The sequence below is a fragment of the Nipponia nippon genome, unplaced genomic scaffold (assembly GCF_047370975.1).
Source record: "Nipponia nippon isolate SJK-2023a ecotype South Korea unplaced genomic scaffold, ASM4737097v1 scaffold_25, whole genome shotgun sequence".
NCBI lineage: Eukaryota > Metazoa > Chordata > Aves > Pelecaniformes > Threskiornithidae > Nipponia > Nipponia nippon.
This window is the reverse complement of record NW_028262342.1, coordinates 1,689,972-1,705,276: the sequence shown is the minus strand read 5'-3', so window position 1 is coordinate 1,705,276 and position 15,305 is coordinate 1,689,972. Positions and strand designations below refer to the sequence as shown.

Here is a 15,305-nt window from a genome sequence, read left to right as displayed (position 1 = left end):
GGGGGGGACACACACACGGCCCCCTGTCCCCAACCACGACGGGGCCATCACAGCCCCTCCAAAAAAAAAACCAAACCCCACCACGGGGGGGGGGCGGGGGGGTCACCACCATTTCCCACCTCTTTTATTCCAACCGAGCGCTACAAAATGGAGGGGAGGGGACGGACAGACGGACACCCCCTACCCCGAAGGAAAAGCCTTGATGACCTTGACATCGTCGAGGGGCCGGTCCTGGGCGTTGGTCTCCACCATGGCCAGGCGGCCCAGCACCCCCATGCCCTGGCAGACCCTCCCGAAGATGCTGTGCTTCCCGTCCAGCCACTGCGCCGGGCCCAGCGTCAGGAAGAACTGGCTGCCGTTGGTGTCCGGCCCCGCGTTGGCCATGGCCAAGATGCCGGCGCCTGGGGATGGACAGACGGACGGACGGGCAGCGTTAATGTTCTGCGTTTTGGGGGGGGGGGGTTTGACCTGGTATCGTGGGAGATAGGGCACCACGTGGATGGGGTCTTGGGGGAAATGCCAACCCATGGACGGGGTCCTGGGGGACATGGGGGATGTGGCACCCCGTGGCCAAGCTTCTGGCATCATGGGGGACATGGCACCCCATGGATGGGGTCTTGGGGGACATGCCACACCCCATGGGTGGGGTCTTGGGGGACATGGAGGACATGCCACCCCATAGATGGGGTCTTGGGGGATATGCCACACCCCATGGATGGGGTCTTGGGGGTGTGTGAGACAAGTGACCCCATGGCCAAGGTCCTGGCATCATGGGGGACTCAACAACCCATGGATGGGGTCTTGGGGGACATGGAGGACATGCCAGCCCATGGATGGCGTCTTGGGGGTCATGCCAACCCATGGCCAAGCTTCTGGCATCATGGAGGACATGGCACCCCATGGATGGGGTCTTGGGGGTGTGTGAGACAAGTGACCCCATGGCCAAGGTCCTGGCGTCATGGGGGACTCAACAACCCATGGGTGGGGTCTTGGGGGACATGGAGGACATGCCACCCCATGGATGGGGTCTTGGGGGACACGCTACCCCATGGCCAAGGTCCTGGGATCATGGGGGACATGCCACCCCACGGACAGAGTCTTGGAGGACATGCCACTCCATGGCCAAGCTTCTGGTGTCATGGGGGACATGGCAGTCCATAGCTGGGGTCTTGAGGGAGATGCCACCCCACGGCCAAGGTCCTGGCATCATGGGGGACTCACCAACCCATGGACAGGGTCTTGGGGGTCATGCCACTGCATGGATGGGGTCTTGGGGGACATGAGGGACATGCCACCCCATGGACAGGGTCTCAGAGGACATGGCACCCCATGGATGGGGTCCTGGGGGACATGAGGGACATGCCACCCCATGGCAAAGTTTCTGGTATCATGGGGGACGTGCCAGCCCATGGATGGGGTCTTGGGGGACACAGCACCCCATAGCCAAGGTTCTGGTGTCATGGGGGGACACGCCACCCCATGGCTGGGGTCCTGGGGGCCATGTCACCCCACGGTTGGGTTGTTGACCTCCTGGTGACGGTTTCTCTCACCGGTGAACTTCAGCTCGGGGTGCAGCTCGTCCTCGAACTGTTTGCCGTAGATGGAGGCACCGCCGCGGCCTGGGGAGGAGGAGAGGGGGGCTCAGCCGGGACCCCCGCCCGGCACGGGAGGGGCCGCGGTGACGGTGACGGCGGAGGGGGGGGGTGTCTCTTACCGGTGCCGGTGGGGTCCCCCCCCTGCACCATGAAGTCCTTGATGACGCGGTGAAATTTGGTGCCGTTGTAGTAGCCGCGACGGCAGAGCTCGGCGAAGTTCTTGCAGGTGCGGGGGGCGTGTTTCCAGTACAGCTCCAGCACCAGCGGGCCCATCCTGCCGCCACACCGGCACCGGCACCGGCACCGGGGGGGGGGGCACCCCATGGTGCCCCCCCCCCCCCCAACGGGGGCTCAGACCGACCGGGGGGGGACACGGAGCGGGCAGGGGGGCAAGGGGGGCTGCCCGGTACCGGGGGGTGGACGGACTGGGGGCTGCCTGGTACCGGGGGGGGAATTGGGGGCTGCCCGGTAGCGGGGGGACCCAGGGGCTGTCCGGTACCGGGGGAGGGGGCAGGGGCTGCCCGGTAGCGGGGGCGGGGGGCTCAGGGGCTGCTCAGTACCGGGGCGGGGGGGCAGGGGCTGTCCGGTACCGCGGGGGGGGGAATTGGGGGCTGCCCGGTACCGGGGGGGACACCCAGGGGCTGCCCGGTACCGGGGAAGGGGGCAGGGGCTGTCCGGTAGCGGGGGGGGGCAATTGGGGGTTTCCCGGTACCGGGGGGGGACGACCCAGAGGCTGCCGGGTACGGGGGGGGGCAGGGGCTGCCCGGTACCGGAGGGGTGGGGGGACCGGGGGCTGTCCGGTACCGCGGTAGGGACACCCAGGGGCTGCCCGGTACCGGCGGGGGATGCCGGGGGCTGCCCGATGCCGGAGGGCGGGGCCCGGAGCGGGCCGGGGGGGTGGGAGGGGCCGCCCGCTGCCGGTGCCGGTCCCGGTGCCGGTGGGAGCGGCCCCGCCCCTTACGTGGTCTCCATGGAGACGGTGGGCGGCTGCCAGGAGTCGGGCGGGACGGCGGCCATGCTGCGGCTGCCGGCGGGGCGGAAGGGCGCCGCGCTGCCGGGGTCCCGCCCCCTTTCCGGCGGGGACCAATGGGAGGGCGCGGTTGGCGGGGCGGAGGCGAGGGAGGCGGGCCAATCCGCGCGGCGGGCGGGCGCGACGCTATTGTGACGCAGGGGAGGGGGAATTCGAACGAGGGCCACGCCCCCGCCGCCGGGACACGCCCCCCTCCGCGCGCGCGGGCGGCGGTGAGCGGGGAGGGGGGGGGCGGGAGCGGAGCGGGGGGGAGCGGAGGCGGGGGACGGGACCCCCGGGAACGGGGTGCGGGGCTGGGACCCGTCGGTGTGGGGCTGGGAACCCCCCAGTGGGGGCTGGGACCCCCCCAGGGCTCGTGGTGGGGGGCTGGGCCCCCTCGATGTGGGGCTGGGACCCCCCGGGATCGGGGTGCGGGGCTGGGACCGCCCCCGGTGTGGGACTGGGACACCCCGGTATTGGGATGTGGGGCTGGGACCCCTCGGTGCGGGGCTGGGACCCCCCAGGGTTCGGGATGCGGGGCTGGGATCGCCCCAATGGGGGCCGGGACCCCCCCAGGGCTGATGGTGGGGCGATAGGACCCCCCCAGTGTGGGGATGGGGTCCTCCGGTGTGGGACTGGGACCCCCCGGGATCGGGGTGCGGGGCTGGGATCCCCCCCTGGTGTGGGGTGGGGTCCCCAAGGGGTTGGGGTGCGGGATTGGGACCCCCCCCCGGGCTCAGGGTGTGGGGCTGGGGTCCCTGGGGATCAGGGTGCGGGGATGGGACCCCCCCACTGTGGGGCTGGGGTCCCCTCGTGTGGGGCTGGGACCCCCCCTGGGCCCAGGGTGCGGGGCTGGGGTCCCCCGGAATTTGGGGTTCAGGGCTGAGACCCCACTGGGCTCAGGATGCGGGGCTGGGACCCCCCCCGGGGGCTGGGACCCCCCCTGAGCTCAGGGTGTGGGGCTGGGGTCCCCCAGTGTGGGGCTGGGGTCCCCCTGGGCTCAGGGTGTGGGGCTGGGACCCCCGGTGTGGGGCTGGGGTCCCCCAGGGGTTGGGGTGCGGGGCTGGGGGTTCCCTGGCTGGGGGTCCCCCGCTTTGGCCCCCCCAGGCCGCACCGTGCCCGCGCCGGCGGTGCCATCCCCGGTGGCACAAAGCCCTGATTGTCCCTGGCACCGGCGGGTGCCGTCCCCGGGCGCTGGCCGGTGCCACCCGGGTGCCCCACCGGGGGTCTGGGACCTGGGGGGGACGGGGACACGGGTGGGGTCCGTGGGTCACCCCCCCTCGCCACCAGGCCACCCCTGTGCCGGCGCCGCGGGCCGAGGCGGAGGCGATGGCCGAGGAGCGAGGTAGGGACAGTGCCAGCACCGCGTCCCCCCCGTGTGTCCCCCCCCGGTGCTGGGGGGCCGGGGCTCACCCCCTGTGTCCCTCCCAGATGTCCGCTTTGTCACCGAGGAGAGCTTCGACTTCGGGTTCCTGTCCCCTTCTGACAGGTGAGGGGGGGACGTGGAGGACATCCCACCCCCTTAATGGCGTCATGGGGGACATGCCACCCCGTGGCCGGGGACACTGGGGACATGCCACCCCATGAACAGAGTCCTGGGGGACATGGGGGACATGCCACCCCATGGCTGGAGACACTGAGGACGTGCCACCCTGTGAACAGGGTCCTGGGGGACATGGGGGACATGCCACCCCATGGCCGGGGACACTGGGGACATGCCACCCTGTGAACAGGGTCCTGGGGGGACATGGGGACATGCCACCCCATGGCCAGGGACACTGGGGACATGACATCCCATGAATAGGGTCCTGGGGGACATGGGGACATGCCACCCCATCCATGGGCTTGTGGGGGACATGCCACCCCATGGATGGCATCCTGGGTGGCAAGGGGGACACATGCCACCTCCTGGCCATGCCAGTGGGGGACATGGGGGTGACACGGGACGTGGCTAACGCTGGCCTTCACCCCGCAGCCGGGAGGAAGATGAGGAGGACGAGGACCCGGCGGGGGACGGGGGGGACAGCGGGCGCTGGAGCCCCCTGCGCGGCGCCCGGCTGGAGGAGATGGTGCGGGAGGCCACGCGCCTGGCGGCACAGCTGGAGCGATGTCACCTGCCACCCCCGGTCCCCTCCGGTGCCCCCCGCAGCCCCCGCAGCCCCCGCCGCGAGACCTTCGTGGTGAAGGACAGCCCGGTGCGGGCGCTGCTGCCCACCGTCGAGTCGCGGGGGTCCCCCGCCACCGCCGCCGTCACCCGGACCCCCGCCAAGCCCCGGGGTGTCACCGCTGCCACCAACGGCACCCGGAAGGTAGGTGACACCTTGGGGGGGCCCAGCGCTCCCACGCCAGGGCTGAAGCCCCCCCCCCCCCCCCCAACCCCATCTTGGGGTGGGGGGCTCCGAGTGCCACCCTCATGTCCCCAGGAGGGCCACCGCGGCCGGGTGGCGGGCAGCCGGTGAGCAGTGTCCCTGTCCCCCCTCCAGGTCTCGCCCAGCTGCCACCCCCCAGCGGCGCCGAAGGGACCCCCCGCTGCCAGGGTGGCCCCCCCCAGCCGGGCGGGTGCCCCCCGGCCTTGCCCACCCCAGGGGCAGGGGGCTGGGAGCCGGGGCAAGGCAGAGCCCCCGCGGGTGGGGACAGCAGGTACCGGCTCTGCGGGGGACACGGGGATGGGGACCGGGAGAGGGACGGGGACAACCCGGGCGTTGGGCAGCTCCTTGGGTGGGGGGCAGTCGCGCCATGGGGCAGCCAAACCATGGGGCACCTGTGCCATGGGGCACCCACGCCATGGGGCACCCAAACCATGGGGACCCACGTCATGGGGCACTCGTGCCATGGGGCACCCACGCCATGGGGACCCACACCATGGGGCACCCAAACCATGGGGCACCTGTGCCAAGGGGCACCCACGCCATGGGGCACCCAAACCATGGGGACCCACACCATGGGGCACCCAAACCATGGGGCACCCAAACCACGGGGCACCCAAACCATGGGGCACCCAAGCCATGGGGCAGAAGGGGAGCCAAGCCCCACCAGGGATCCAGCACCCTGGGGCCCAGCGGGTGCCAAAGCCGCCCCCACGCCCCTCCGCGGGCTGGGGGGGCTCAGGGTGCCCCCGCCGCGCCCCCACGCCCCCCTCTCTCCCCAGGCCAGCCGAAGGCGAGGGGGGGCGCAGCCCCCTGCCCCCCTGCCGCCCGCCAGCCCCGCGCCAGGGCCGCCGCCGTCCCCGTCCCCTCTGGCCACCCCCCGGCACCCAGCGCCATCCCCAGGGCGCCCGGCCGGACCCCGGCGGGGGGGGCAGCCCCGGGCGGGAGGGCACCCGCGCCCAGAGGTAAGGATGGGTGCTGCTCGGGGGGGCACACACACACAGAGGGTTGCCCCCCCCCGTGCCTCAGTTTCCCCAGGCCCCATGGCTGCTCTCCCCTCTGCAGGTGCGGGGGCGGCGCGGGCGGCCCCCCCGGCCGCTGCCTCGGGGTGCAAACCCGGCCCCCCCCCCAGCCGCCTCCGCCCCCCGGAAGACGGCGGTGAGCAGCACCCCGAGGTGACCCCCCCCCACCCGGAGGAGCTCGGGGTGCCTGGACCCCCCCGTCCTGGTGCATGGGTGAGGAAGGGGGGGAACTGGGGAAACTAAGGCACGGGGGGCGGCAGGACTGGGGCCCCCCCAGGGAGGAGGCAGAGGCGCAGGTTGGATTTTGCTTTAATTACAAAAGGTCACGGCAGCAGTAGGAAACCCCCCCCCAACCCCCCCAGCACCCAAGGGTCCCTCACCCCCCCCCCAACACCCCCCCACCGGCTGCCACCCACCCCTGGGTGCCACCGCCTGCGCCTCACCCCTGGGGCGGGCAAAGTATTGGGGGGGGGGAGGGGGCAGAAATCCCTGCACCCCCAACTCCCCCCCCCCGGGGGAGGGTGGCACCATGGGGGGGAGGGGGGGTATAGCCTCTTTTTTTTTTTTTTTTGTATTTTTCATGTCTTTTTTAAATAAAACCCTCCACCGGGCAGGGGGCTGTGGGTGATGCTGGGGGGGCAGGGTGGGGGGCACCCAATGCCACATCCCCTCCAGGGTGCCAACGGAGGGTGGGGGGGCAAATCCCTGCCAGGATCCAAAGTGCAATGGGGGGGGGGGGGTGTGTGTCTGTGGCTCTGTGCCCCCCCATCTTGGTGGCCCCCCCGCCATCTTGGTGGCTCCCCCCCATCTCGGTGGCCCTCCCCATCCCGGTGCCACCCCCCCCGTCCCGGTGTCCCCGGCGCGGTGACACGGGCAGGGGGTCCCCGTTAGATGGAGGTCTCGTCGCTCCTGGAGGCGGGGGGGTGGACGGACGGACGGACGGACAGACGGGCAGGGGGGGGGCACAAGGGGGGGGGGAATAAAAAACAAGACAGACGGATGCGTGATGGGGGGCGAGGCGGGTGCCAGGGTGCCCTCCGCGCCCGCAGCACCCAGCGCTCGCCCGGCCGGGGGGAGATGGAGGGGGGGGGGGAGGAGCCCCCCGGCCCCCGCGGGTTAATGGAGAAAATTAAAAAACAGAAATCTGGGGGGGGGGGCGGGGGGGAGAGAAGAGGGAGGGTTAGCACCCACGGGCAGGGAGCCCCCCGCACCCACCCCCACGCCAGCCCGGCCCCCCCGGGCACCCCAACACCCCATGGGCACCCAACAGCACCCAATGGGCACCCAACGGGCACCCAAACACCCCATGGGCACGCCATGGACACACCAACACCCTATGGGCACCCAACAGCACCCCGTGGGCACCCCAACACCCCATGGGCACCCAACGGCACCCAACTGGCACCCCAACACCCCACGGGCACACCAACACCCCACAGGCACCCAACAGCATCCAACGGGCACACCAACACCCCATGGGCACCCAACAGGCACTCAGTGGACCTGATGGGCACCCAGTGGGCACCGTTGCACCCAGTGGGCACCCAATGGACAGTCCATGGGCACCCAATGGGCACTGTTAGACCTGATGGGCACCCAGTGAGCACCCTGGCACCCAATTGGCACCTAATGGGCACCCCAACACTCAGTGGGCACCCAATGGACAGTCAATGGGAACCCTCACACCCAATGGGCACCCTTACACTCAATGAGCACCCAATGGGCACCCTGGCACCCAATGGGCACCCTCACACCCGGTTTGGACCCACTGAGCACCCAATGGGCACCCTGATGCCCAACAGGCACCCTCAAACCCATTGTGCACCCCTACACCCAATGGCACCCAATGGACAACCTCAAACCCAGCGGGCACCCTTGCACATGATGTGCACCCAAAAGGCACCCTTGCACCCAAGGGGTGCCCAATGGGAATCCTGGCACCTAATGGGCACCCAATGGGCACCCAAGAGGAACCCTGGCACCCGACGCTCACCCAACAGCCACCCTTGCACCTAATGAGCACCCAATGGGCACCCTTGCACCCAACAGCCACGCTTGCACCCAATGGGTGCCCAATGGGAACCCTGGCACCCGATAAGCACCCAACAGGAACCCTGGCACCTAATGGGCACCCAACAGGCACCCTTCCACCCAACAACCATCCTTGCACCCAGTGGGTGCCCAATGGGAGCCCTGGCACTTGATGGGTGCCCAACAGGCACCCTCAAACCCAATGTTCACCCTATCACCCAATGGCCACCCGAGAGGAACCCTGGCACCTAACGGTCACCCAACAGCCACCCTTGCACCCAATGGGAAGCCTGGCACCTAATGGGCACCCAGCAGCCACCCTTGCACCCAAGGGGTGCCCAATGGGAACCCTGGCACCGATGGTCACCCAACAGCCACCCTTGCACCCAATGGGCACCCAAGAGGAACCCTGGCACCTAACAGGCACCCAACACTTGCCCTTGCACCCGATGGCTGCCCAAGGAGCACCCTTGCACCCAACAGCCACCCTTGCACCCAATGGGTGCCCAATGGGAACCCTGGCACCGACGGTCATCCAACAGCCGCCCTCGCACCCATCGGGCACCCTGGCACCCGCTGGTCGGGCACTCACTCGGAGCCGGAGGAGTCCTCGTCCACGGTGCCCGCCTTGATGCTCATGGCGATGGGGGTGACGCCGCTGAGCTGCTCCTGCAGGGTCTGGCGGGGGCGGGGGGCCGGGGTGCCCCCCACCCTGCTGCCCTCGCTGCCCGAGGAGGCGGCGGTGCCCGCGGGGGGCGGCGGGGGGGGCCCGAGGCGCTGGGTGCTGCCCCGCTCGCTGATGGGTGGCAGGCACTTCTTCTTCAGGATGCCTGCGGGGTGGGGGGGCATCACCCAGGGGTTTTTTTGGGGGGGGGGGGTGGCCCAGCCTTGTGGTGCCCCCCCACCCCATGGCACCCGCTCGGGTGCGGGGCACCCCGTACCTTTGTGGGGATGGGGCAGCAGCGGGGGGTCCCGGGGCAGCGCCTCGCCGTTGGGGCGGGGGGGGTCGCCCCGGGGGGGTCCCTCGCCCCCCGCCGGCTCCACCCGCAGGGTCTCGCTGCCCCCCTGCCCCTCGCTCTCGCTGGCCGTCGTCACGAACTCCCCCGGCCAGTACGGCCCTGGGGCCACCAGGCTGTCACCTGCGGGCGGGGGGGGCTGCTGGGACGGGCAGGGCGAGGGACCCCCACCCATTCCCACTGGGTGCCCCCCTGGCACCCTGGACAGGGCAAGGGACCCCCCCCAAGCCCACTGGGCGCCCCCCATTGGTACCCCAGACTGGGTGAGGGACCCCTCCCAAACCTACTGGTTCCCCCCTCAGCACCCCAGACAGTGCAAGGGAACCCCTGTATCCACTGGGTGCCCCCAGACAGGGTAAGGGACCCCCCAAACCGACTGGGAGCCCCCCCATCACCATCCCTGAGCCCCTGGGTGCCCCCCATCCACATACGGACAGGGCGAAGGCCCCCCCATGCCCACTGGGTGCCCCCCATCGGCACCCTGAACATAGTGAGGGACCCCCCATACCCACTGGGTGCCCCCCATCGGCACCCCAGCCAGGGCAATGGACCCCCCGTCCCCACTGGGTGCCCCCAGACAGGGTGAGGGACCCCCGCTGTACCCACTGGGTGCCCCCCCAGCACCCAAGGCAGCACAAGGGACCCTCCCAACAGACTGGGTGCCCCCCCATCACCACCCCAGCCAGGGCACGGGACCCCCTGAGCCCACTGGGTGCCCTTCATCGACATACAGACAAGGCAAGGGACCCGCACATCCCCACTGGGTGCTCCCGGACAGGGTAAAGGACCCCCCCAAACCGACTGGGTGCCCCCCCATCACCACCCCTGAGCCCCTGGGTGCCCCTCATCCACATACGGACAGGGCAAGGCACCCCCCCCCCATCCCCACCGCGTGCCCCCGGCCAGGGTGAGGGCCCCCCATCCCCGCTGGGTGCCCCCCGGGTGCCGTTACCGGGGGCGGGCAGGGGGGGCCCGGGCAGGGTGTCCCAGCCGGCGGCGGGGGCCTCGTCCTCGCTCTCGGAGGAGTGCGTGGAGCCGTAGGAGCCGCTCCGGTCGTCCTCCAGCGACAGGTCACTGTCCGAGTCCGTGTCGTGCTCTGCGGGGTGGCAGGGGACAGGTCAGGGGGTGCCCGGGGACACCCCCCCCACCCAACCAGCTGGGCCGAGGCCGGGCGCACTCATCGCATGCGTGGTGGCCTTACCCTCGGGCTGGTCCTGGGCGTCGAGGAAGAGCCCCCCGGCCTCGGCCAGCGCCCGCTGCCCCGGGCTGCCCGCCAGCCCCGAGTCCTCCCTGCCAGAGAGGGGACACCTGCACCCAGCGGCACCCAGCGGCCACCCCGCCACCTTGCCACATTGCCACCCTGCCGTCACGCCACCCACCCCGTCACCCCACCGCTCCACCCCCACGCTGCCCCACTGCCTCGCCACCCCACCGCTCTGCCACCCACCCCGTCACCCCACCGCCCTGCCACCGTGCCACCAACCCACCGCCCTGCCATATTGCCGCCCCGTTATTTTGCCACCCTGCCACCGTGCCGCCGTGCCACCCCACCACCCCGTCACCCCACCACCCTGCCACCGTGCCACTCCTCCATCCGTCCCATCACCCTGCCACCATGCCACCAACCCATCACCCTGCCATCATGCCACCCCAGTACCGTGCCACCCTGCCACCGTGCTGCCATGCCACCCCACCAACCCATCACCCTGCCTCCCCAGTACTGTGCCACTAGGCCACCACGCTGCCATGCCACCACCCCATCAACCCATCATCCTGCCACCTTGCCACCCCAGTACCACGCCACCCTGCCACCCCACCAACCCATCACTCTGCCACCCCAGTACCGTGCCACCCCACCACCCTGCCGCTGTGCTGCCATGCCACCAACCCGTCACGCCGGCATCCTGCCACCCCAGTACCGTGCCACCACGCTGCCATGCCACCAACCGATCACCCTGCCATCCCACCACCCCGTCATCCCACCACCCCAGCATCATGCCACCCCACCACCCTGCCACCGTGCTGCCATGACACCCCACCAACCCACTACCCTGCCACCCCAGTACCGTGCCACCCTGCCACCGTGCCGCCCTGCAACCGTGCCGCCATGCCACCACCCCACCACCCCATCATCCTGCCACCTTGCCACCCCAGTACTGGGCCACCCCGCCACCATGCCGCCATGCCACCACCCCACCACCCTGCCGCCCCCCCCTGCACCCTGCCGCCCCCCGACACGTCACCGTCCCGCTGCGGTACCGGCGCACGAAGGGGATGTAGCTGTGGTGGCTCTTGCCGGAGCGCGCGGTGCTGTGCAGGGAGCCGGTGGAGCCGCCGGCAGGTGCCGGGTACAGCCGCCCCGCCACGTAGGTGCTGTCACAGCCATAGGCCTGCCACGGGGACGGGGACATCATGGCCGTGGCGGGTGGCAGCCCCTCGCCGCCCCGCCCCCCCCCCGACCCCCCCGGCACTCACGGGGGTCAGGGTGGATTTGGTGGCCAAGGTGGGGTCGTGGCCGCGCCTGCGGGCGCAGCTGAGCCGCAGGCTCCGCCGCACCTCCTTGCTCAGCACCACGCAGAAGAGGAAGATGAGGGGGCCCTGGGGTGAGAGGGGGGGCGCGTGGGCATGGGGGGTGCCAGCTGCACGCTGCGGGGGACCCCACCGGCACCCCATGCTGGTCGAGGGTCCCCCCATACCCACTGGGTGCCCCCCGTTGGCACCCTGGACAAGGCAAGAGACTCCCCATGCCTGCTGGGTACCCCCCACTGGCACCCAGGACAGGGTGAGGGACCCCCCCACACCCACTGGGTGCCCCCCATCGGCACCCCTAACAGGGTGAGGGATCCCCATGCCCACTGGGTGCCCCCCATTGGCACCCTGGATATGGCAAGGGACCCCCCCACACCCACTGGGTGCCCCCCACTGGCCTCCCAAACAGGGCAAGGGCCCCCCCCGTGCCCACTGGGTGCCCCCATTGGCACCTTGAACATAGGGAAGGACCCCACATCCCCCCGGGTGCCCCCTATCGGCACCCCAGCCACGGCAATGGACCCCCCGTCCCCACTGGGTGCCCCCCATCCACATACAGACAGGGTGAGGGACCGCTCCCAAATCCACTGGGTGCCCCCGCTCGCACCCCAGACAGGGCAAGGCCCCCCCCATGCCCACTGGGTGCCCCCATTGGCACCCTGAACATAGTGAGGGACCCCCCCCATACCCACTGGGTGCCCCCCATCGGCACCCCTAACAGGGTGGACCCCCCGTGCCCACCGGGTGCCCCCCCCAAACAGGTGAGGGCCCTCTGCCACCCACTGGGCACCCACCAGGAGAGGGGCTCATTCCTGGGGTGCCCCCTGCCCTATCTCCCCCCACCCCGTGCCCCCGTGGGTGTCCCCAGCTGGGCGGCCATAGGGGAGGGGCACGGTGCCAGGGGACGCAGGGGTACAGGAACGTATCAGGGTGCGGGGGGGTATGGGGTGACACGGGTATGGGGGATGGAGCTATAGGGTGCTATAGGGTGCTATAGGGAGGAAAGAGGTGGGGTGGGCAGAGGGGGATGGGGTAAAGAAGGGGTAAGGGGGTGTAGGGGCACAGGGGGGTATAGGGGGCATGGGGGGTGTAGGGGCACAGGGAGGTATAGGGGCACAGGGACGTATAGGGAGCAGAGGGATGCAAAGGATACAGGGGCTGCAGGAAGGTGTAAGAGGCACGTGGAGATACGGGGGCATGTGGAGGTATAGAAACATAGGGAAGTATAGGGAACATGGGGAGGTACGGGGGCATGGGGAGGTACAGGGGCATGGGGAGGTATAGGGGCATGAGGAGCTATAGGGGACATAGGGAACTATAGGGGCATAGAGACGTATAGGGAGCACAGGCTGCAGGGAGGTACAGGGAGCAGAAGGTACAGGGAGGCGTGGGGGCACAGGGGCACAGAAGCTGTGTAGGGGGTGTAGGGGCGGGGGGGGTATGGGGGCTATAGGGGACCCCGAGCACCTGGAGGCAGTTGGAGATGGCGAAGAGGTAGTGGAAGAGGAGGGCGTCGCTGTTGACGGAGAGCAGGGCCAGGAGCCAGGCCAGGCTGGGCAGCGCCAGCACCACCACCGCCGTCTGCAGCCCGGAGCTGGGGGCACCGCCGTCAGCCCCTGCCCGCGGCCCTGCCCGCAGCCCTGCCCGCAGCCCTGCCCGCGGCCCTGTGCTCCCCCATGGGCACCACATCTGCCCTGCCACCCATGGGTGCCCCACATCCTCCGTGTGCCCCTGCCACCCATGGGGACCTCAGCACCCTGTGCCCCTCTGCCACCCAGGGGTGTCCCTACACCCCATGGCCCCTGCCACCCAGGGGTGCCCCAGCCCCCCGTATCCCCCTGCCACCCATGGGTGCCCCAGTCCCCCGTGCCCCCCCTGCCTCCCATGGGTGCTCCAGCCCCCCATGCCTCCCCTGCCACCCATGGGTGCCCCAGTCCCCCGTGCCCCCCCTGCCTCCCATGGGTGCTCCAGCCCCCCATGCCTCCCCTGCCACCCATGGGTGCCCCAGTCCCCCGTGCCCCCCTGCCACCCATGGGTGCCCCAGCCCCCCGTGCCCCCCTGCCAGCCAGGGGCACCCATGCACCCTGTGCCCTCCTGAATGCCCCATCACTCCACATCCCCCTGACTCCCATGGGTGCCCTAGCTCCCCAGACCTCACCACCCATGGGTGCCCCAGCCCCTCGTGCCCCCCTGCCAACCATGGGTGCCCCAGCTCCCCATGTCCCCCTACCACCCATGGGTGCCCCAGCCCCCGTGCCCCCCCCTGCCACCCATGGGTGCCGCACCGCCCGCGTGACTCACGCCGTGCCCTTCTTCTCGAAGCCCTGCGGGCTGGCGCAGGTGGCCCTGGCTGCCAGCACGAGGAAGAAGATGCTGACCTGCGGGTGCAGAGGGGTGAGCGGGCGGGGGGCAGGCACCCATGGGTGCCCCGGGCGCCCCCCCAGGCCCCCATACGCACGGCCACGGCGCAGGCGATGGGCCCCGCCAGGCTCCAGACCAGGCTGTCGTGGATGGAGAGCCAGCAGAAGTCGGGGTTGCCGTAGCCCTCGGGGTCCAGCCCCACCGCCAGCCCTGCCCCCACAGGCGCGGCTCAGGGGCGGGGCCGAGCCGCAGGGGGCGGGGCTAAGGCGGGAGGGGCGGGGCTAAGGCGGGCGGGGCACGGAATGACATGCGGGTGGGGCAGGGCTGGGGCGGTGGCTATGTGCTTCGGGGTGGGGCTATGGAGTGGGGGCGGGGCTATGGACCTGGGGGCGGTTCTAAGAATGAAGGGCGGGGTTATACACTTTGGGGCAGGGCTATGGTGGATGAGGGCGGGGCTATACTCTGGGGGCGGGGCTATACACTTACAAACAGGGATGTACTGTTGGGGGGGGGCTAGTCCTGTGGGGGCAGGGCTATACCATTAGAGGCAGGGCTGTGCTGTTGGGGGCGGGGCTATAAACTTTGGGGGCGGGGTCAGGGAGAGGACCCCACCCTGCACTAGACTGATTGGAGGAGATGGTTCAGGGGCGTGACCAAACCCTAGAAGGGGTGGAGCCAAACAGTAGAAGGGGCGTGACCAAACCTAGAAATGGGCGTGGCCAATCCCTAGAATGGGACAGGGCTAAATCCTGGAAGGGGGCGTGACCAAACCGTGGAAGGGGCGTGGTCAAATCCTAGAAGGGGCGTGGCCAAACCCTAGAATGGGACAGGGCTAAGGCCTGGAAGGGGGCGTGACCAAACCCTAGAAGGGGCGTGGTCAAACACTAGAAAGGGTGTGGTCAACTCTCTAAGGGGCGTGTCCAAACCCTATAAGGGGCGTGGCCACCCACAGCGTGTTGACCCAGGTGGAGGTGGGTGCTCCCGGGGGGCGGGGTCAGGGGCGAGGGGGCGTGTCCCGGCGCAGTGGGCGTGGCCTCACCGGTGATGAAGGCGGGCAGCCCCCAGCCCAGGACGTGGTAGAAGCGCATGGGCCCGCGGTCGACGTGGCGGGGCTCGCTGCGGCGCCGGTAGAGGTGCAGCCCCTCCAGCAGCGCCCAGCCCACCGCGCTCATGTAGAGGAACTGCAGCAGGATGGCCACCACCGTGCACGCCAGCTGCGCCCCGCCCCCCGCGTCACTGCCCCGCCCAGCCGCGGGGAGCCACGACCCCCCCGGCAGCCACACCCACCCCCGCCCCGCCCGCGGGAGCCCCGCCCAGGCAAACCACGTGCACTGCCTCCCTGGAGCCCCGCCCCCTCTGCAGCCCCGCCCATGAAA

At 70.6% G+C, this 15,305-nt stretch overlaps 3 protein-coding genes across 4 annotated transcripts in view; 1 reads left to right on the top strand and 2 right to left on the bottom strand.

Annotated features, from left to right (window-relative positions):
- Positions 1 to 108: 108 nt before the first annotated feature.
- Positions 109 to 2,666, bottom strand: PPIL1 (peptidylprolyl isomerase like 1). The gene is made up of 4 exons (XM_087761905.1): positions 2,557 to 2,666; positions 1,715 to 1,869; positions 1,551 to 1,619; positions 109 to 401 (listed from the first exon to the last, which is right to left on the bottom strand). The coding sequence occupies exons 1-4, from the start codon at positions 2,610 to 2,612 to the stop codon at positions 181 to 183; spliced, it is 501 nt and encodes a 166-aa protein (XP_087618031.1). The 5' UTR covers positions 2,613 to 2,666; the 3' UTR covers positions 109 to 180.
- Positions 2,667 to 2,778: 112 nt separating this feature from the next.
- PSRC1 (proline and serine rich coiled-coil 1) lies at positions 2,779 to 6,149 on the top strand. Its single transcript, XM_087762374.1, has 7 exons — positions 2,779 to 2,837; positions 3,895 to 3,949; positions 4,036 to 4,093; positions 4,580 to 4,913; positions 5,088 to 5,244; positions 5,753 to 5,935; positions 6,103 to 6,149. Exons 2-7 carry the CDS (start codon positions 3,934 to 3,936, stop codon positions 6,147 to 6,149), a joined length of 795 nt encoding a protein of 264 aa, XP_087618500.1. The 5' UTR covers positions 2,779 to 2,837; positions 3,895 to 3,933.
- Positions 6,150 to 6,634: 485 nt separating this feature from the next.
- CELSR2 (cadherin EGF LAG seven-pass G-type receptor 2) overlaps positions 6,635 to 15,305 on the bottom strand; it is a 32,204-nt gene continuing 23,533 nt past the window's right edge. Inside the window, exons 25-35 of one of the 2 annotated variants that reach the window (XM_087761830.1) lie at positions 14,969 to 15,143; positions 14,027 to 14,139; positions 13,870 to 13,946; positions 13,036 to 13,162; positions 11,515 to 11,637; positions 11,299 to 11,429; positions 10,241 to 10,329; positions 9,992 to 10,135; positions 8,965 to 9,162; positions 8,616 to 8,853; positions 6,635 to 7,136 (exon numbers count right to left, since the gene is read on the bottom strand). In XM_087761830.1, coding sequence (XP_087617956.1) covers positions 7,109 to 7,136; positions 8,616 to 8,853; positions 8,965 to 9,162; positions 9,992 to 10,135; positions 10,241 to 10,329; positions 11,299 to 11,429; positions 11,515 to 11,637; positions 13,036 to 13,162; positions 13,870 to 13,946; positions 14,027 to 14,139; positions 14,969 to 15,143 — 1,443 coding nt within the window. In that variant the 3' untranslated portion in view covers positions 6,635 to 7,108. The remainder of the gene's footprint in view (positions 7,137 to 8,615; positions 8,854 to 8,964; positions 9,163 to 9,991; positions 10,136 to 10,240; positions 10,330 to 11,298; positions 11,430 to 11,514; positions 11,638 to 13,035; positions 13,163 to 13,869; positions 13,947 to 14,026; positions 14,140 to 14,968; positions 15,144 to 15,305) is intronic. The other variant, XM_087761831.1, reaches the window with a different exon arrangement.